This window comes from Bombina bombina, chromosome 2 (assembly GCF_027579735.1).
Source record: "Bombina bombina isolate aBomBom1 chromosome 2, aBomBom1.pri, whole genome shotgun sequence".
In the NCBI taxonomy this organism is placed as follows: domain Eukaryota; kingdom Metazoa; phylum Chordata; class Amphibia; order Anura; family Bombinatoridae; genus Bombina; species Bombina bombina.
The window spans coordinates 172,079,899-172,102,819 of record NC_069500.1 but is presented as its reverse complement, the minus strand read 5'-3'; the positions used below and the strand labels follow the sequence as shown (position 1 = coordinate 172,102,819).

General features: G+C 39.6%; 1 protein-coding gene across 1 annotated transcript in view; it reads left to right on the top strand.

The window, feature by feature from the left end:
• Nucleotides 1-22,208, top strand: part of CD180 (CD180 molecule) — a 51,422-nt gene extending 29,214 nt beyond the window's left edge. Inside the window, exon 3 of the mRNA XM_053700449.1 lies at nt 20,297-22,208. Coding sequence (XP_053556424.1) covers nt 20,297-22,031 — 1,735 coding nt within the window. The 3' untranslated portion in view covers nt 22,032-22,208. The remainder of the gene's footprint in view (nt 1-20,296) is intronic.
• The last annotated feature ends 713 nt before the right edge of the window (nt 22,209-22,921 follow it).

Below are 22,921 nucleotides of genomic sequence, written 5' to 3'. Positions count from 1 at the left end.
TATGGTCAAATGCCTCACTAAAACTCCCCTCCTGCATTAATATCCTAACCTTAGCCTATTTTTCAGGTTTCTAAAAATGTTTGCCAATTGCACATATAAGAGTGTTCAAGCCTAAAGCCATTTTCTTAGAAAATACATATAGATCCAGATAATGGACTGCATTTATAGTTTGAACTAGGTGCAATAAACATGACCTAAGCATCACTTTTAGAATACACTAGGTGCAAATCCCATGACCTGTGCCGCACTTTCATGGCAGCACTCTCAGAATTAACTGTGTTCACATCCCATGAGCTGACCAGTACCCTCAGAATAAACTGGGTTTGCATCCCATAACCTAAACTGCACTCTCAGAATAAAATGGATTTACATCCCATGACTTTAGCAGTACTCTTAGAATAAACTGGGTTCACATCTCATGACCATGCTGCAATCTCAGAATAAACTAGATTAACATCCCTTGACCTGAGCAGTACTCTCAATATAAACCGGATTCACATCCCAATACCTCAGAAGTACTCTCAATATAAACTGGATTCACATCCCAATACCTGAGCAGCACTCTCAATATAAACTGGAATAACATCCCATGACCTGTGAGCAGCACTCTCAGAATAAACTGTTCACATCCCTGACCTGAGCAGTATTCTAAATATAAACTGGATTCACATCCCATGACCTGAGCAGTACTTTTAATATAAACTGGTTTCACATCTCATGACCTGAGCAGTACTCTCAATATAAACAGGGTTCTCATCCTATGACCTGAGCAGCACTCTCAGAATAAACTGGATTTACTTTCCTGACCTGAGCAGTACTCGCAGTATAAAATGGATTCACATCCCTGACATGAGCAGTACTCTCAGAATAAACTGCGTTCACATCCCTGACCTGAGCAGTACTCTCAATATAAACTGGATTCACATCCCATGACCTGAGTAGCACTATCAATATAAACTGGGTTCTCATCCCATGACCTAAGCAGCATTCTCAGAATAAGCTGTGTTCACATCCCTGGCCTGAGCAGTACTCTCAATATAAACTGGATTCACATCCCTGACCTGAGCAGCACTCTCAGTATAAACTGGATTCACATCCCTGACCTGAGCACTACTCTCAATATAAACTGGATTCACATCCCTGACCTGAGCAGCACTTTCAGAATAAACTGTGTTCACATCCCATGACCCATTGGCGTCACTTTGCGTGAACCAGGCAGTGTTCTAAAATTAACATGGGTGCAATTCTTTTGACATGGGCAGCTAATTTCTTTTGTTGTGCTTTAGTTGTGGTTAATCCCTTGTGGAGTCTGATGAAGACAACTGCATCTTATTAAAAGCATATAATTAGCACAAAAGTACATATAGTTTGGTGTGTTTTATAAAACAGCATGCATGGAAACACAAAAGAATAACTCGTATGTATCAAGTTAACATCTAAATCCATAACTGAAAATCCAAAATCAACAATCATTCACAGTTTGCACTAGTATATACATCCTCCTGAACCACAGCCATAAAGAAGCAGGTGACTTTCTCTAGACTAAGGTCATAAGTACAAAGGGAGAGGCTACATGGCTGTTGCGGTGTTGCTAAAGACACAGTAAACCATATCAGTTGTATAAAGGTTCTGTTTAATATTTCCAACTTCCTCTTGTTTTTATGTCTTTGATTGCAAAATATTTGCAAAGTAGGAGTGAGAAAAATATGTACTCAAATTACTTCTCAATTTTGAGGGGGAAAAAGTCAATTTTAAACAAAACTATATAATCCAGATTTTAAAAAAATCAATAAAAAGCGAATCCAACATAGAAATAATTCTTATTAATTATTAATAAATATTATGAAAGGATTTGCTTCAGCTAAATATGCAACAAGTTTTTCAGCTCACAAAATCTTATATCATACAATACAAAATCCTATACCTCCTTATATGGGGCCCTTTAACAACTCATTATTCACTCCTCTGATTTGTCTCCTAACCTTTTCCTGTTATCCTTTTTCTCCTCTTTTCCTGTTCTCCTTCACCCTCTTCTATCCCAACATATTATATATAGGGTTGCCACCTTTTCACTCAATGTTGCATGCCCCTACGAGATTGAGCTTCAGGCTCCTCGGTACAGGTACCGGGTGCCTTATGCTTCTTTTTCATTGGTCCCCATCATCCCTGCGCTGGGGGGCTGAGAGTGTGTACAGGGGCTGGGGTGTGAGACAGAGGGGGCTGAGTGTGTGTAAAGGGGCTGGGTGAACCTGAAAAAAGGCATTTCATTATGTCACCTTTATCTTCCCATTGTCCTCTGATATTTATCCTGTTTATTTAATATGGAGAAAGGTACAGTACACAGCCAAGCATACTGTATATAGAGTACAGAGCTAAAACTGTAGTGAAGATTCACTGAGTGAAACATTCTGAGATTTAAAAAATTACTTAGATTGTATAGCATAATCTTTTTGTTTTTTTATTATGTGCTTTATATTTTATTTTACTTTTTTTTTATTTAATTTTTTAATTGAGGTTAGGCTATGGCAAACAAATAATGCATTACATCAGAACACAATTATAATTAAAAAATGTCTGATACTAAGTGCAGTATAATAACATAACAGAGACATGACAATTAAATTGTAAGCCCTCTAAGTAATTCTGAAGGCCACTCATGGACCTCATACCATCTAGGATAAATTATAACAATAGAAAGCTACCTAAATTAAAGGAGACCACTTATGGATCTCATAACAGAAACCTCATTTATTTTAATATTAAGGGTTATAAATTATAGTAGCTTGGGTAAATAATGTGCTGGTTGTAGCTAAAAAGAGCAAAAACAAAAAATCAGCTACAAGATCATTTGAATATGAGGGGAGCTACTCAAAAAAATAAATCAGTTAAGGCAAACTTAGATAAATAAGAGCCTAGTACTATATGAGTATAGTGACTAAACCTTAGTGAACATTGAAATGCCTAAGGTCTATCTAACAGAAATATCCACTGTAGAAAGGAGATAATAGAAGCAGCTCCCGTAAATAAATTGTGTCTAACTTCAGAGCAGTTGATTTAAGAATATAAAACACTTCTAATCAATTTATTAGGTCTATATAGCTAGATAGAAAACTAGGTAGGAATTGTTGCACTTTATATAGTTCATAATATAGTGTAATTTCTGATCTATGTAGATGGAGGGAGAAAAATAAGCAAATATAATTTGTGTCATGAAATACAGGCGCCAAGGTATAGTAAAAATAGTTGTTAGAACTGTAAAAAAGTAGAGGGCCTCTACCTAGAATAATAAAAATAAGGAATATACAGAGCTTCTAACATTTATACACCACACATTCAAACCAGAATTAACTTGTGATACCAAGTAGTAAGTTAACAGTTGTGATACTCATTTTCACCTAAGTGGGACTTATGGGTGAAAACTAATAGTGACACTTCATACACAACACTGGTAAATAATAATATTTTAAATGAAAGCATGGGCAAAAATATCTGTTTTATGCCCTATTATGCTTGTAATTATATAGGTATAGTAGACCCTGCGATCTCGGCCTCTGACAACAGAGCCACCCCTAAATTAAGTAGCTATAATAAAAATTACATAAGATGTTGAGAGTGGAGAATCAAACAATATACAAGATAAGCGCTTATACCATAGGAGAACAAATATGTACAGTACATATGTGTGTAATTAATACAACAAGGAAGCCCCTTAGTTGTAGCATAAACTGTAGACTATATGGTTAGCTGGAATCACATATATAGTTTACAGAGAGAGCCATAAAGAGTACCTAAAGCTTTGTTACATCCTATGTCCAACAGTAAAATCCTATATATGTTTAGAATAATAATGGGAGGGTTAGATAATCAGACAACAGCAGTCTTTTAGAATGGAATAAAGTTAAATACTATTGTTTTGTACAAGTCCATATGACCATATAAGCAACTGTATGAACCCAGAAGACAGTTAGTAACACTATTAGGGCCAATAATATGCTTTTAGCGATATGCTAACATGTGTCCTTTACAAACCATGCAGCAAATCTCTCAGTCTATTCCTGAGCGCTGAGGAGCACTGCCTGTTGTAGAGTAAACTGTCGACATGGGAAAGGCAGTTATCAGAGTACAGGCAAAGGGAGGGCCTTAATTCCCAGGCACCAGGAGCAGAGTGGATTAAAGGCAGGGTGGCTAATAAATTGTCTGGAAGCGCTGATGTTAAGTGTTAAGGGTATGTAAGCAGCCGAAAAAGAGAGAGAAAAATCTGGCGGAACTGAATCAGTTAAGGGCTCCAACGCCAAGAGATTTGCTAATAAGAAGTTTTCCTTTTTTTCTGAGAGGTATTCTTGTTAATTGTTCTTTGGCCACAGTAGATGAGACTTCACATGAAATATGGCTTAGAGGCATGTATTTCTTGTATTGCTATTAAGTGTATTCTTAGCTTTAGCGCTGGCAGGAAAGTAATCACTGCCACTAAGCTTATAGAGGTATGTAGGCAGAAGGTTTTTTAAAGCCGTCAGGGTAAATATGCTAATGTCCTCCATAGTAAAGTACAGGGCAGGGGATGATGCAGTGACAAGCAAGATAGCACTGCTCACTCCGCGGGTCCAGAAGTGTCGCCACCGAGGGGGGTTAAACATAGGCCTTTTCAACCATCGCCAAATGCTTAAAATATTCCGGAACTCTGGAGAAGGTTTACAAAAAGAAAGTTATATTCTGGAACCTCAAAGGCTTGCAAAGGTTTATCCATCAAAGTATATTTAATGGATTGCATGCAAAAGGAGCTCCAGCTCTCAGTTGGGACCTGTCATGGCCGACGCCCGGAAGTTCCCCCGAATTCAGTGTTTTTTAACTTCTGATTATCTAATAATACAAAAAAGCTTCATAGAGGGGGGATCATATGCTCAGTGAAGTTATGTAAATGTTTAGTGCATAAGCCAATGATAAAGTTTGTGTAACAAGAAAACTAATGTGCAGGCTGTCATAGCATGCAGAGATAAGAAGCCAATGGACATTCAATTTAGAGACACATCTGAAATGTTGGTGCCATGGTATTTTAAGGAGTACTGTGATGCATTGAGAAATAGGGTGGGGATTGGGATTGTGCTGCATAGTGTTCTTATGAGTTTAACTGCACTTTCGAATGTAATTTTGATGTGTTTTGTGAAACTTTTTTGTCTCACGTAACAGTTAACAAGAGCGATGAAGTCGTGCTATCCCGACGCGTGTTAAATTTAATTGCGCTTAAGTGAACACATTTAGTGTCAACTCATCATACTTCTCCGACGTGCACAAAGAGCTGTGATAAATCCCTTTTCGCTTGTCACAACAGTTAGCGTGCCACTCCTTATCCAGCCCTGAATATGGTAATTGGTTATTATAATGATACTAATCTTAGAGATATGGAGGCCTATTTATCAAAGGTCTGTCGGACCTGATCCGACAGTGCGGATCAGGTTCGACAGACCTCGCTGAATGCGGAGAGCAATACGTTCTCCATATTCAACATTGCACCAGCAGCTCTTGTGAGCTGCTGGTGCAACACCACCCCCGCAGACTCGCGGCCAATCGGCTGCCAGCAGGAGGGTGTCAATCAACCCGATCGTACTCGATTCGGTTGAATTGTGGTTATCTCTGTCCGCCTCATCAGAGCAGACAGACAGGGTTATGGAGCAGCGGTCTTGTCAGGATTTTTCCCTGTTGTGTTTGCCATGTGCTGCTGGCAGCCATTTTACTAACCTCTCTTCCTGACTTGGTGCATTGTGGGGGATGCTGCTCACTTCCTGCACTTCCTTTTATTGCCAGACTGGTGTGCATCATCCATGTGAGACAGGATGCAGTCTCAGAATTGTGATGTCATCACTTATTATTTAAAGGGCCTCTGTTCAGTATGCTTTGCCTTTGCGTTGTCTCTGACCTGTTTGTGAGAGTTCCTGTGTATTAGCTGGCTGCCAGACGTCCTTCCTGGTTCCTGATCCCTGGCTTGTTCCTGACTCTGCTGTTTTCCTTGTTCCTGATTCCGGCTCGTCTGACTATTCACTTTGGCTCCTGACTCTGCTCGTCTGACTACCAGCTCTGGTTTTGACTCCTGGCTTGTTATTTGATTTGTGTACTTTTTATTATTTTTTGCTATTAATAAAGGTGTGATTATTTTTGCACTTCTCATCTCAGTCTGATTCCTGACACCCTGACATTACGCAAAGGCCATGAATCCTGATGGTGCTAATAATCCAACTTTACCTGCCATAATTTCCAGGATGGATGTACAGGATCCTGGATCAATTTGCACTAGCCCTGCAAACCCTGATGACTCGCACTGCACATTTGGACCAAAGTGTCCCGCAAGTTATGGCTGCTCCTGTTTCTGCTACTGCACCTATGCCTACCAGGAGCATGTCCAGTTCTGCACCTCTACCTCAGTGATATAGAGGCGATCCTTTTCAGTGCAGAGGGTATTTGAACCAGGTGGGCATTTACTTTGAGATGTTACCTCAGGCGTTTCCCTCTGACAGAGCTAAGGTGGGATTTCTCATCTCGTTACTCTCTAACACAGCACTTGCCTGGGCTAATCCCTTGTGGGAGTCTAATAAATCTGTGATTTCAAATTACCCTGAATTTGTGGCCTCCTTTCGAAGGGTATTTGATGTACCGGCTTGCTCCTCCTCTGCTGCTAAACGACTTATGTCCATTCAGCAAGGTACAAGATCTGTTGCTCAGTATGCTATTGAGTTCTGTACTCTTGCCGCAGAGGTAGGTTGGAACAATTAAGCCCTTGTTGCCGCCTTCTTTCATGGGCTCTGTGATGCGATTAAAGACAAAGTTGCTGCCAGAGATTTACCAGAGGATCTCGAGGCATTGGTGTCTTTTTTTTATCCTAATTGACATCAGACTCAGAGAGAGGCCCTCTTTCAAGGAGCGCTTGCGGAAGCCTCCTGTTCCGTTGTCTCCTACATGTTCGTTCCCACCCATGCCTCCCTCTCCTCCCATGCCTCCTGGTCCCGAGTCACCAGGTACTGCTGAGCCGATGCAGTTGGGATTCACGCGTCTCTCCACGGCGGAGAGGGCCTTTAGGAGGAGGGAGGGGCTCTGCCTCTATTGTGGGTTACAGGGCCACCTTTTGAAGTCTTGTCCTACATGGCCGGGAAACACTCACACCTAAGGTCCTGTCGGGGGCAGACCTTGGGTGGTTTATCCTTGTCCCCGGAACCGCTTAAGGAGAAACCTTTGGTCACGGTTGTCCTTTCCTGGATGGACTCCTCCATAGTCACTCAGGCTCTTGTTGACTCCGGTGCTGCGGGCTATTTTATTGACAGTGCTTTTTTATCAAGGCACTCCATTCCTGTTTTGCCTCGGTCCGTTCCGCTTGCTATTGAGGCCATTGATGGCAGGCCCCTTCAGCCCGTACTCGTTACTCACGAAACTGCTCCGTTGTCCATGGCTGTTGGGGCTCTCCATTTTGAAACCCTCCAGTTCCAGGTGATAAACTCTCCGCATTTTCCAGTTGTTCTGGGTTATCCCTGGCTCCAAAAGCACAATCCCAGTCTCAACTGGCGCAGGTCCGAAATTTTGTCGTGGTCCCCGCAACGTATTTCCACTTGTCTTCGGAAACCAGTTAAAATCTTGTCCACTTCTTCGGTCACTCAATTGCCAGAGGAGTACCGAGAGTTCCTAGACGTGTTTGACAAGGTGCTTGCCAGTACGTTGCCTCCTCACTGGTCTAACGATTGTGCCATAGACCTGCAACCCGGAGCCATTCCTCCTCGGGGCCGGGTGTACCCTCTGTCTGTTGCAGAGAATTGTGCTATGGAGGAGTATGTTGCCGATGCTCTGTCATGGGGAATCATCTGCAAATCCTGCTCTCCTGCAGGGGCTGGCTTCTTCTTTGTGAAGAAAAAGGGTGGCGAGTTAAGACCATGTATCGATTATAGGGGTCTTAATCGTCTTACCATTAAGAATGCTTACCCTATTCCACTCATTACGGGACTCTTTGACCGCCTCAAGGGAGCTACGGTCTTTATTAAAATTGATTTGAGAGGAGCGTACAATCTCGTTAGGATTAAGGAGGGCCACGAATGGAAAACAGCATTTAACACCATGAGCGGGCATTATGAGTATCTTGTAATGCCCTTTGGCCTATGTAATGCTCCTGCTGTTTTTCAGGAATTTATTAATGATCTCCTACGAGATATGTTGCAACAGCATGTTGTGGTTTACTTAGACGACATCCTCCTACACTCACCCACACTTGAGGCTCATCGTTCTGATGTTACACGGGTTCTTCAGAGTTTTGTAAACTCAAAAAATGTGAGTTCCATCAGACTCAAGTAACCTTCCTAGGTTATGTTATCTCTGTTGCAGGGTTCTCCATGGATCCTGACAAGTTATCTGCAGTTCTGCAGTGGCCTCGCCTAGTTGGTCTTTGGTCTATTTAACGTTTTTTGGGGTTCGCCAATTACTATAGAAAGTTTATTAAAAACTTTTCTTCCTTGGTCAAACCTATCACAGACATGACCCGTAAAGAGAATGATCCACTCCATTGGTCACCTACTGCCATTAAGGCCTTTGATAGTCTTAAGACTGCCTTTGCTGCTGCTCCAGTTCTGGCTCATCCTAACCCTGTCCTGCCTTTCATTCTTGAGGTCGATGCATCTGAGACTGGAGTAGGTGCCCTCTTGTCTCAACGTCCTACGCCTGACGGTTCCTTGCATCCGTGTGGTTTCTTCTCTAATAAATTGTCTCCAGCGGAGTGCAATTATGAAATTGGGGACAGGGAATTACTGGCCATAATTTTGGCACTCAAGGAATGGAGGCATCTACTTGAGGGTACTAGCGTGCCAGTGCTCATTCTTACTGACCACAAGAATTTAACTTATCTATCTGAAGAAAATCGTTTTTTCGCCCTGACAGGCCAGATTGGCGCTATTTTTGTCTCAGTTTAATTATGTGGTCTCCTACCTGTCTGGTAGTAAGAATGTTAGGGCTGATGCCATCTCTCGACAATTTTTGCCTCTGTCCAAGGAGGAGTCTGTTCCTACTCCTGTTATACCTCCTGACCATATTTTGGCTACCATACGTACTAATTTGACTTCTCCCTTGGGGGAGGAGATCCTGGCTGCACAAACTAATGCACCTCCTGAGAAACCTAGTGGTAAGTGTTTTGTTTCTGAGAATCTTCGAACTAAACTTTTGCACACTTACCACTATCCTAAAGCCGCAGGTCACCCAGGCAAGAACCAAATGATTTGGTCTGTCACTCGACAATTCTGGTGGCCAGGTCTTCGTTCTGATGTTGCTGCGTATGTTGCCTCCTGCTCCGTTTGTGCAGAGAATAAGACTCCTTGACGTCTTCCTGTGGGTCTTCTTCAACCTATTGCTAATGGTGAGTGTCCTTGGACACATCTTTCCATGGACTTCATTGTCAAGCTCCCTGTTTCCAATGGCAATACTGTTATCCTTATGGTGGTTGACCGTTTTTCTAAAATGTCACATTGCATTCCCTTGATGAAGCTGCCTACCGCTCAGGGGCTTGCTTTAATTTTTGCCCAGGATAGCCAGTTTGTCTCCAGATTTTGGCGTTCCTTTTGTGCTCAAATGGGGATACAGCTTTCCTTCTCCTCGGCATATCACCCTCAATCCAATGGGGCTGCGGAACGGTCTAATCAAGCTCTGGAACAGTTCCTCCGTTGCTATGTCTCAGATCACCACAATAATTGGTCTGAATTGTTACCTTGGGCAGAGTTTGCTCGTAATAGTGCTATTAATGCTTCCTCTAAGTTATCCCCGTTCATGGCGAATTATGCGTTTCAACCATCCTTGTTGCCCGATTCATTCATGTCTCAGAGTATTCCGGCTTTGGAGGAGAATCTTTGGCAACTCCGTTCCACGTGGGGGCAGATTCAGGATTGCCTTCATCATTCTATGCAGCGCCAAAAGTTCCAGGCTGATCGTAGGCGTCTGCCCGCACCTTCTTACCAGGTTGGTGAGAGAGTTTGGCTGTCCTCCCACAACTTGAACCTTTGTGTGCCTTCCAATAAATTGGCTCCCCGATATGTTGGTCCTTTTTGAAAACTCCGACGGGTTAATCCTGTGGCCTACGCTCTTGACCTTCCTCCTGTTATGCGCATCTCCAATGTTTTTCATGTCTCCCTCTTGAAACCATTGGTTTGTAATCGGTTTACCACTGTGTTGCCTCATCCCTGTCCTATCTTTGTTGACAACCATGAGGAGTATGAGGTCAGCAGCATTATTGACTCTCGTATGTATTTGGTTCACTGGAGGGGCTACGGTCCAGAGGAGCGTTCTTGGGTTCCCTCTTCTGATGTTCATGCTCCTGCCCTCCTCCGTGCCTTCCATGCCCGTTTCCCCAATAAGCCTTTTGTCCTCCCGTGGGGGAGGGGTCGTTGAGGGGAGGGTACTGTCAGGGTTTTTCCCTGTTGTGTTTACCATGTGCTGCTGGCAGCCATTTTACTCACCTCTCTTCCTGACTTGGTGCATTGTGGGGGATGCTGCTCACTTCCTGCACTTCCTTTTATGACCAGACTGGTGTGCATCATCCATGTGAGACAGGATGAGTCTCAGAATTGTGATGTCATCACTTATTATTTAAAGGGCCTCTGTTCAGTATGCTTTGCGTTGTCTCAGACCTGTTTGTGAGAGTTCCTGTGTATTAGCTGGCTGCCTGATGTCCTTCTTGGTTCCTGATCCCTGGTTTGTTCCTGACTCTGCTGTTTTCCTTGTTCCTGATTCCGGTTCGTCTGACTATTCGCTTTGGCTCCTGACTTGGCTTGTCTGACTACCAGCTCTGGTTTTGACTCCTGGCTTGTTATTTGATTTGTGGACTTTTTATTATTTTTTGCTATTAATAAAGGTGTGATTATTTTTGCACTTCTCATCTCAGTCTGATTCCTGGCACCCTGACAGGTCTTTAGACCACTGCTTCATAACTGCTGTTTCTGGCGAGCCTGCAGGCTCGCCAGAAACACTGGCCCACAAGCTCCATATGGAGCTTGATAAATGGGCTTCATGGGATACAATTGTATTTCTAAATTAAATGTGCCATTCTACACTTATTCAGCCAGCCATTTATGACTTCTGTGTCTGGGACAACTGCTAAGTGAGACACCAGTTGGCATATTAAGGTGCTGCTATTACTTTAGCATGGAAGGTTACAAACTGATATTTTTTTTTTATTAATTCATGTACATAGGGAAGTGCAGATGTGTTCTTGGGAACTGGTCAACATTCTGAAGGTTAAAATAGTTCAATGACTCTATATGATTTTATATCACATATACTCTAATGTAGACTGATGATATTGAGCAAGAAATTACTAAAATAGGAAGTAACAAATAAATCAAAGACTCTATCCAAGAAAATGACTTTTTTATTTGTTTCATTCAACTTTAAATAAAGATTAAATTGCAGTAATAAAACACTGAACCAAGAAAAAACACAGGAAATTCCTGGTTTTAGTACCCATTTAATAGAAACTCAAAATGTAAACTCTACACAACTCCACCACAGATGAGGCATGCAAGCATAACTGAAGACTTTAGCCTAGATTCTATAGGATACTCTACACCAGGGTTCTTCAAAAAAAAATTCCCAAGACCCAGTTTTTATGCTTTGCCTTTCATACAACACATGCAAACCACACACTCTCATACAACACACACTCTTATACAACAGACACTCTCATATAACACACTCTTATAAAACACACTCACATACCACATACAATACACTCCCCCACCACACACACTCTCCTATAACACACTCTTATACAACACACTCACACACCACACACACTCTCATATAACACACTCATACAACACACTCACAAACTACACACACTCTCATTTAACACACACATACAAGTCACAACCCAGTAAACATTGTGTTGTGACCAAGTAATTTGTCACGACCTGTGGTTTGAGGAACCCTGCTCTACAGTGATAGGGATAATTGCACAACTTTGTTTAAAAATCCATAATGTCCTAAAGGCTGAAAGTTTGAGTAGCTCTAGCAGTCAAGTAGCTTAATTGTGTGAGTGACAGCTATTACTTTCTATATCAGCTGCTTTAACAAAAACAAAGATCATAAAACAGCACTTCTAGAATATATGAACCTGGATATGCCAAAAGATAATAATAAGTAAATGAAGTGCACAGGTAAATTCACAATAGTATGCGCAGTAAAAGTCCACAGGTATATGTGAAATCAAATACCTCTGTATAGATAAGTCTAAAATGCTTCAATAATACAGACCAAAATAGAAAAGGTGCACAAATGTTTGTGATTATCCACACCAGTGTCCACACCAAAGTGTGTGCTGCTCTCCTGGGGGATGTATCAGTGATTAACCCCCAAACGTTGGACAAGAGGCTGAAAAACATAAAAAATGGATAAGCGCCACCTGGACTCAAGTGAAGATATTTAATGGCATAAAGAGAAATATTAAAAGTGGTAATCTGCGTACCAGAGTTAAAATGATTGCATGCATATCAGATAAAATCTCTAGGGCAGGTGAGTGCCGTGAAGTCTTGCTGCATCAGTGCCACTCCCGGTTCACTGTATCAGCTGTATATCGATCGACCGTTAGTCCAGCTGTTTCAATTTTGGAAGTCAGTTAGTCAGTCTCTAACTGCAAGGAACCTCGTCCTATTGCATTCAGCTGTGGGCGTGAATGTATTATTTTTTTATTATTCTTTATTTATAAAGCGCCAACAGATTCCGCAGCACTGCACATGGGTACAAAGATAAAAGTACAACGGAGAAACAATTCAATAAAAGGCAACATTTTACAGACAAATACAGGGGGAATTGAGGGCCCTATTCCCGTGGGAACTTACAATCTAGATGGCTAGGATAATGGGAAACAGGAGGTGCGGACTGCAAAGGTGAGAATGATATTAGTGAGGAGATAGATGAGGGCAACTGTTAGGTAAGTGAAATTAATTTGTTACTGAGTCGGGTGATAAGCTTCTCTGAACAAAAAGGTCTTTAGGGAGCGTTTAAAGGAGGACAGGTTAGGGGAAAGTCTGACAGCTCGAGGAAGTTCGTACCAGAGGTGCCACACGAGAAAAGTCCTGTAGTCTAGCATGGGAGGAGGTGATGGTAGAGGATGCAAGGAGCAGGTCGTTGTTGGATCTTAGAGGACAGGCTGGAGTATATTTGTTGACGATTTGTTTATTATTATTTGTCTTTATGCCATTAAATATCTTCACTTGAGTCCAGGTGGCGCTTCTCCATTTTTTTGTTTATTATCTGCTTTAAACATAATAGCAATAGTACCCCATAATCACCACCATTACGTGACGTGTAGCATCCTGCATAGCTGCAACCAGCCTCTCTCTCTTTACAAGCCTTAACTGTCTAGATGTTGTGCAGTTGATTTAAAGTACATACAACTTAGTGCAGAGTATTCAAAAAATAGTCATGTGCATAGAATTACCCCAGAACTGCACTCTGTCCCCAGAAAATCCTATGGAAATCCTATGTAACTCATATTATATATTCATCCTAGACAAGTGGTGAATGTATTTTTAAAAACCTTTATCTAACTATATAGATACAACATTAATCAGGAGACTGAAGAGCAGTGATAAGTTCTGAGTCTGCAAGATGCTAGGCCTATCAGGTGTCAACATAACTAAGCCCAGGGGAAAAAGTTAGGGCCTAACAGCAAGCCAGCAGATATTAGCAGGTATCATCAGCAGGATAAAAATGTCAGATTTCGGCCAGCAGGCTATGGCAGTGAATAAAGACTACCACATACAATGAAATGTATATGCCAGCAGAATACCGCAGTGGTCACAGACCAGCAGGTAAAATGGCAGTAGACCAGGAAAACAAAGCAGGAGATTGTGACTTGCTGGTACAATGGTAAAAACCAACAGGACACAACAATGGCCAATGATCAGCAGGTACAATAGCAGAAAAATAAACAGAGATTTTGTCTGACGATATGAACTACATAGTCCATTAAAGGGACATGAACCCCAACATTTTTCTTTCATACTTCAGAAAGAGAATACAATTTTAAACAACATACCAATTGTGTTTGGTTGAAGCCATTTATTATCAATCAACTGTGTTTACTCTTTTTAAATCATAATGACAACAGAAACTACCCAAATGACCCTTCTCAAAAGTTTACATACCCTGGTGATTTTGACCTGATAACATGCACACAAGTTGACACAAAGGGGTTTGAATGGCTATTAAAGGTAACCATCCTCACCTGTGATCTGTTTGCTTGTAATTAGTGTGTGTGTATAAAAAGTCAATGAGTTTCTGGACTCCTGATAGACCCTTGTATCTTTCATCCAGTGCTGCACTGAAGTTTCTGGATTCTGAGTCAAGTTCAAACTCTAATCAAGAAGTGGAAAATGAGGGGTTCTGTTGAAACCAAACCACGGTCAGGTAGACCAACTAAAATTTCAGCCACAACTTCCAGGAAAATTGTTCGGGATGCAAAGAAAAACCCACAAATAACTTCAGGTAAAATACAGGACTCTCTGAAAACATGTGGTGTAGCTGTTTCAAGATGCACAATAAGGAAGCACTGGAAGAAAGATGGGCTGCATGGTCGAGTCGCAAAAAGAAAGCCATTACTACACAAATGCCACAAAGTATCCAGCTTACAATACGCCAAAGAGCACAGAGGCAAGCCTCAAACCTTCTGGCACAAAGTCATTTGGAGTGATGAGACCAAAATTGAGCTTTCTGGCCATAACCATAAACGCTACATTTGGAGAGGAGTCAACAAGGTCTATGATGAAAGGTACATCATTCCTACTGTGAAACACGGAGGTGGATTGCTGATGTTTTGAGGATGTGTGAGCTACAAAGGCACAGGAAATTTGGTCAGAATTGATGGCAAGATGAATGCAGTGTGTTATCAAAAAATACTGGAGGAAAATTTGCATTCATCAGCCCGGAAGCTGCGCATGGGACGTACTTGGACATTCCAACATGACAATGATCCTAAACACAAGGCTACAGCAGAATAAAGTGAAGGTTCTGGAGTGGCCATCTCAGTCTCCTGACCTCAATATCATTGAGCCACTCTGGGCAGATCTGAAACATGCAGTTCATGCAAGACAGTGCAATAATTTACAGGAACTGGAGGCTTTTTGCCAGGAAGAATGGGCAGCTTTACCATCTGAGAAGATAAAAGAGCCTCATCCACAAATACCACAAAAGACTTCAAGCTGTCATTTATGTTAAAGGGGGCAATACACGGTATTAAGAACTGGGGTATGTAAACCTTTTATCAGGGTCATTTGGGTAGTTTCTGTTGTCATTATGATTAAAAAAACAGTAAACACAGTTGATTGATAATAATTGGCTTCAGCCAAACACTAACCATGAGTGAAAGAAAAGTTTTGGTGTTATCATTCATATTCTCTGAAAAATGGCCAAGAAATCATAAATTCTGCCAGGGTATGTGAACTTATGAGCACAACTGTAACTGTTAGGATAGCCCTAATGTATATCTCAAGCATTCTTGAATTAACTTAAAGGTACATAGCATGCTGGTAGGCCACAGTAGCAAGCAAGTCAGGCATAGAGGCTAAACAAATAGCACACAGAACAACCAAGCACATGGCAAATGCTTATTTTGTTCTTAAAGGGACATGACACCCCAATTGTTTTCTTTTATGAACCAAATAGAGCATGACATTTTTGAAATCACTCTGTTTAAACAGAAACAGAGCCCCTGTTTTTTTATTTACCTAAGAAAACTATCTATCTATCTATCTATCTATATATATATATATATATATATATATATATAAGTAACACAGATTAGATTAGAAGCGCCACGGGTATATACCTTCTAGCTTTATACGTGAGGCTTCCTAGCTGGCCTCAGAATAGACTGATAGATATTAGAAAATGTATAAAGCGCCTGAAAGGCTGGGTAATATATAAGTCACTGTTTCTGACCAAATATTTTAATTTAGATGTTCAAAATGAAAATTAAAATTAAATTGTTAAAATATTAATTTAATACAACAAAATATAATAGTATAAAAACAATAAATATAAACAGTGGTACAATGTGGATGGGAAATCCTAGGTGAAAGATACATAAAATCCAAGATACAATAAATGTCCAAATAATGTCCAACAAATAAAAGTGTCCAACAAATAAAAGTGTCCAGAAACCAAGTGTCCAAATCCTGAATCAAAAAAGTCACAGAAATAAAATCTTTAAATCCAAAATGGTGGTGATGACAAAGCTGATGTGGTAAAGTGAAGAATTGTGAAAAAATCTGATGAAAAATACAAAATAAAAAATAAAAATATATAAAATATATATATATATATATATATATATATATATATATATATATATATAGTGTGAAAAAAAACAACTAAAAAATTAGTGAAAAAATTATTAATGGTGAAAGCAAAAAATGAAAGCAAAAAATCCTCCAAGTGTGATCCTAGTAGTGGTCGTGTCTTTGAATTTTAGTGTTGATATGCCCTGCTAGTTCACCAATAGTATCTGATCTGTATCTGTCGAAAACAGTGGCTCTCCAAGCTCTCCCACTTCCTGGGCTGGCGGGACTCAACTTCAAATATCTAGAAGGCACATATATGACGACCATGCCTTCAGAAGTTCTTGCACCACATCAATGCAGACTGAGACAAAATCAGCGGTGTTCAGCTGTTAACACTGCCGACATTAAAGCCTTTATTTAATACTTTATTTAATAAGAGTTAATTTATTTAGTTAGAATAAAATTATATTAAACTTAGGGGGGTGTTAGGGTTAGGGTTAGACTTAGCTTTAGGAGTTAATACATTTATTAGAATAGCGGCGAGGTCCGGTCGGCAGATTAGGGGTTAATACTTGAAGTTAAGTGTTGGCGATGTTAGGGAGGGCAGAATAGGGGTTAATACTATTTATTATAGGGTTTATGAGGTGGGAGTAAAGCGGTTTAGGGGTTAATACATTTATTAGAGTAGCGGCGAGCTCCGGTCGGCAGATTAGGGGTTAATAAGTGTAGGTAGGTAGCGGCGACGTTGGGGGGGTTGATCGGAACAGCCAATAGAATGCGAGCTCAATCTGATTGGCTGATTGGATCAGCCAATCCGATTGAACTTGAATCTGATTGGCTGATTCAATCAGTCAATCAGATTTTTCCTACCTTAATTCCGATTGGCTGATAGAATCCTATCAGCCAATCGGAATTCAAGGGACACCATCTTGGATGACGTCATTTAAAGGAACCTTCCTTCGGACTTAGGGCGTCGTTAGAAGAGGATGGATCCGCGTCGGCTGCTTCAAGATGGTCCCGCTCCGCGCCGGATGGAAGAAGATAGAAGATGCAGCTTGGATGAAGATGTTTGCCTGTCCGGATCTCCTCTTCTTGCCGGATAGGATGAAGACTTCGGACCCTCTTCTAGACCTCTTATTGCCGGATAGGATGAAGACTTCGGACCCTCTTGTGGACGGATCGGTGATACCCGGCGTGGTGAAGACAAGGTAGGAAGATCTTCAGGGGCTTAGTGTTAGGTTTTTTAAGGGGGGTTTGGGTTAGATTAGGGGTATGTGGGTAGTGGGTTGTAATGTTGGGGGGTATTGTATGTTTATTTAAATGCAAAAGAGCTGTTTTCTTTGGGGCATGCCCCGCAAAAGGCCCTTTTAAAGGCTGGTAAGGTAAAAGAGCTGTTAATTTTTTATTTTAGAATAGGGTAGGGCATTTTTTTATTTTGGGGGGCTTTGTTATTTTTTTAGGGGGCTTAGAGTAGGTGTAATTAGTTTAAAATTCTTGTAATCTTTTTTTATTTTTTGTAATTTAGTGTTTGTTTTTTTGTAATTTAGTGTTTGGTTTTTTTGTAATTTAGTTTAGTTGTTTTAATTGTAGATAGTTTATTTAATTAATTAATTTATTGATAGTGTAGTGTTAGGTTTAATTGTAACTTAGGTTAGGATTTATTTTACAGGTAATTTTGTAATTATTTTAACTAGGTAACTATTAAATAATTATTAACTATTTAATAGCTATTGTACCTGGTTAAAATAAATACAAAGTTGAATGTAAAATAAATATTAATCCTAAAATAGCTACAATATAATTATTATTTATATTGTAGCTATATTAGGGTTTATTTTACAGGTAAGTATTTAGATTTAAATAGGAATAATTTATTTAATAAGATTTATTTTATTTTGTTAGATTTAAATTATATTTAACTTAGGGGGGGTGTTAGGGTTAGACTTAGCTTTAGGGGTTAATACATTTATTAGAGTAGCAGCGAGGTCAGGTCGGCAGATTAGGGGTTAATACTTGAAGTTAGGTGTCGGCGATGTTAGGGAGGGCAGATTAGGGGTTAATACTATTTATTGTAGGGTTTGCGAGGCGGGAGTGAGGCGGATTAGGGGTTAATACATTTATTATAGTAGCGGTGAGGTCCGGTCGGCAGATTAGTGGTTAATAATTGTAGGGAGGTAGCGGCGACATTGGGGGGGCAGATTAGGGGGTAATAAATATTATGTAGGGGTCGGCGATGTTAGGGGCAGCAGATTAGGGGTACATAGGGATAATGTAGGTTGCGGCGGTGAGTGGTTGGCAGATTAGGGGTTAAAAAAAATTAATAGAGTGGCGGTGATGTGGGAGGGCCTTGGTTTAGGGGTGCATAGGTAGTTTATGGGTGTTAGTGTACTTTAGAGCACAGTAGTTAAGAGCTTTATGAACTGGCGTTAGCCCAGAAAGCTCTTAACTCCTGGCTTTTTTCTGCGGCTGGAGTCTTGTCATTAGATTTCTAACGCTCACTTCAGCCAAGACTCTAAATACCAGCGTTAGGAAGATCCCATTGAAAAGATAGGATACGCAATTGACGTAAGGGGATCAGCTGTATGGAAAAGTTGCGGCTGGAAAGTGAGCGTTAGACCCTTACCTACAAGACTCTAAATACCAGCGGTAGGACAAAACCAGCATTAGGATCCCCTAACGCTGGTTTTGACGGCTAACGCAGAACTCTAAATCTAGGCGAAAGTAAGCACCACCTTAAAACTTCCTAACTGCTTAAATGCCACCACTACTCTGCGGCAGAGATTGACATGGACTACAGCTATACCCAAATCCTTGCTTGCAGGGAAAACTATCCCCATAAAGGATTTTATTTTTTCAGACACCAAACTTCACCTCCTCCATTGACAGAGGCAAAGAGAATGACTGGGGATTATGGGAAGGGGAGTCGTATTTAACAGCTTTGCTGTGGTGCTCTTTGCCGCCTCTTGCTGGACAGGAGAGATATTCCCACTAATAAATGATGACGTTGTGGACTCACTATATCTTAGGAAAGAAATATATTTTAATTTCTGTAGTGTAAGCATCCTTCTTCACCCTCCCACTTCCCTGATCCCTCCAAAACAGCTCTCTAACCCGTCCCCCTCCCACTGTACCCTGCCCTGTTTATTACTGGCATCCAGTCTGCCAGTAACAAATTACAATTTTTATATTTTATTTTAAATATTTTTTTCTGTAATGTAGGGTTCCATCTCACCTTGCCCACCTCCCCCCTCTAAGCAATCCAATAATTTTCTGCAGTGTAGGCAACCACCTCCCCGTCCAACTCATATTTTTCTGTAGTATAGGGACCCATCCCTCCCTCTCCCTTTTTTGCTGTAGTGTAGAGACCTGCCCCTCCTTTCCCCTCATGCACTGGGTCGCCTCACTGCCTCCTTCCCCCCGACACCTCCCACTGGCACCAATGAAAGATTGATATAGACATTGACAAACAGTGCCATGATCTGGCTTTATATGGTAACGGAGCATGATCAGTAAGCTGGACAAAATACTGTGTAATGTAGTATCTACGTCAATTTGGTGCAAGGGGTTAAACAACTTTCCAATTTACTTCTTTGTCTAATTTGCTTCATTGTTTTGGCATCCTTTTTTTAAAAGCATACCTAGATAGGCTCAATAGCTGGGAGCTAGCTGCTGATTGGTGGCTGCACATATAATCCGGTTGTCATTGGCTTACCAATACGTTCAGCTAGCTCCCAGAAGTGCATTGCTGCTCCTTCAATTAAAGATACCAAGAGAATCATGAAAGAAAAACAATTGAGTTTTATGTCCCTTTAAATCACAAAACTGGGCAGTATTGTCAACCAAATGCCTGTGCAGCACCAGCATGAGATGTTCTTAATAGGAGTTACTTATATTTACTATGTAAGACAATACATTGTATGCAATAGGTACATATTTATAAATAGACATAATTGAAATGGTTTATTAAAAAAAAAAACTTACCTTTAAATCTCTCTCCTTTTTTATAGATGCAATATTAATTGGATATATGAACATGCTTTTATAAACAACATTCACCTACATACCATTCTGTTGATTGGAAACCCAATAATATTTATTTCAGATATGGCATTTGATGGGCCAATATCATTAAGACATCTTTTTTTACAGCAAACTTCCATAAGCAACTTATTTTTTGTTCCAATGTCTAACTTGGAAGACTTAGAAACTTTGAATTTGGGAAACAATTTTATCTCTTCTTTGTGGTTTCCAGAAGATTTTCCTACAAAAAACCTGAAAACACTGGATTTTCAATCAAACCAAATAAAAAAGATATATGCAAGAGATATTGAAGTCTTAAATCAAGTGAATGATCTTAATCTCATTTTAAAAACAAACAATATGGACTATATTGAGCCAAATTCATTTAATTCAAGTAAACTTCAAATTTTGGATTTATTAGGCAGTGCTGTAAATGTTGACCCATCTGTTCTTTTAAATGGACTTAATGGTTTATCAACTACAGTTTTGAGAGTTGGAACATTTCAGGACAGCAAACATTTTGAACTAAACCCAACCTTTTTTCACAGTCTGTGCAGTATTTCAATGAAAGAGCTTAATTTACAATTTCAGAGGTTTTATGATTTATCAGCCACTAATTTCTCATGTATAAAAAATATAACAAAATTGGATTTAACAGGTACTGACATTAAGACCCTTCCGAGCTTTAAAACAGATAACATTTTAAGTGAGCTTGTATTAAGTAGAAACAAATTTGAACAAATCTGTGATATACAGGCAGATAATTTCCATCATCTAACACACCTTACGTTAAGAGAAAATACTGAATTTCTGAATTTAGGAGATGGTTGTTTGGAAAATCTTTCAAAGCTGCAATATTTGGATCTAAGTTATAGTAATATTGGTTCTACTACCTGTTGTAGAGGTCAACTTAAAGGTCTCCACAATTTAAAACATCTCAATTTTAGTTATAACCTTAATCAATTTTTCTCTAACGTGACCTTCCAAGACAACGGAAATTTGGAAGTTCTAGATCTAGCCTACACACGTATTTTCTTCACTGAATCATTAGGACCATTTAGCAATCTAAAATTACTAAAAGTTATGAATTTGTCGATGAGCAGAATTAATGATAGCAATGTGTTAATTTTTGAAGGTCTGAAGAACCTTGTTTACTTGAACATGAAAAGTAGTTCCTTTCAGTCAGGAATGATTAAAAACAACAATGTGTTTCAATATACTCTCAATTTGGAGGTCCTCATTTTATCTTCATGTGACCTAACAGCTATAGAAGAAAGGGCATTTCACAAGCTGGAGAAACTAAATTATGTTGACCTGAGTTACAACAAGCTGGCAGTGTTTAGCAGTGATGCATTCAAAGATTTACATCAAATTTATTTGAATTATGCCTTTAATTTGATTAAAATCATACCATTAGATTTGGTAAGGACTATATCAAATAAAAGTGTTATCAATTTAAGTCACAATCCTCTTGATTGTTCTTGCTCCAACATCCAATTCATAACATGGTATAAGGAGAATACCAGAGTATTTGAAGACATTAAATATACAGTATGTGGCTCCCCTGTGTCAACAGTAGGTAAAGAGGTGTGTAGATTAACTATATCTTGCACTTTGTCTTCTCTTAAAATATTTTTCATAATAATGGGTATAGTGGTTGTAATAGCTTTTGTACTTCTGGTTATACGATATTACAAAAAGCATCAGTATGATGGCCTTTAGTAGGAGAATGGTTTAATGTATATTCTTCAAGAATTAATAAATGTTTAAGTCCTGGAGTGAAACTACAGTTACAGGTACTAATCTGAAGCAATTACAACATATTTTGTTTGTTTTTTAATGTCTGCTGCCTTTGTTTTCTATAATGGTCAATTAAAAGTAACAAATATGTGCACTGAATATCCAATTACCAATATTTTGTTTAATAATGTATTTAAATGATTTTGCCAATGGTTGAAACATCTGATCTATAGCATAAAACTCTTCACAAATGGGAAAATGTTTTTATTGTATAAATATAAATATTATAACTATTGCTCCCCACTGAAGCATGAAAATGGATAACAATTTCTTGTTTGTTAAAATTTGCATTTGTAAATTTGTGCTTAGTGGAGGATTTTAAGATCACATTTCGCCTTCCCATAATTTTAAAAGTTGTTGTATTTAAATTCGTGCTACCATGAACATTTATCAGAGCTGAGTTCTCCTTCCCATCTGGTTGGCTTATCACCTGATTAATCAATCAAAAGAGAAGGAAGGCTCAATTCTGACATGAAGCCTCCAACTATAATTCAAATAGGGTGGCTTTTTTAAGATAACTATGGTTATTAAGGGTGTTTTCAAGTATTTTTTTTTCTTTGGTTGTTAGGATTTTATGGTGTTTTTTTCTCAGGTTGTTAGAATTTTAGGGTATTTTTTTCTTATGTTAGGATTTATGGGGAGTTTGGATTTCTTGGCAATGTTTATATTTGTTTAAGGTGTTACAACTTTTTAAATGGGTGTTAGTTTTTTTTTTTTTAAGTATTGTCCTTGCACTTGAAGTGGTCATGGTGGTAGGACTCTTTGATTCTAACAGAGTTTTGGGGTCATCTACAGAAGTTTCCATAGTAACA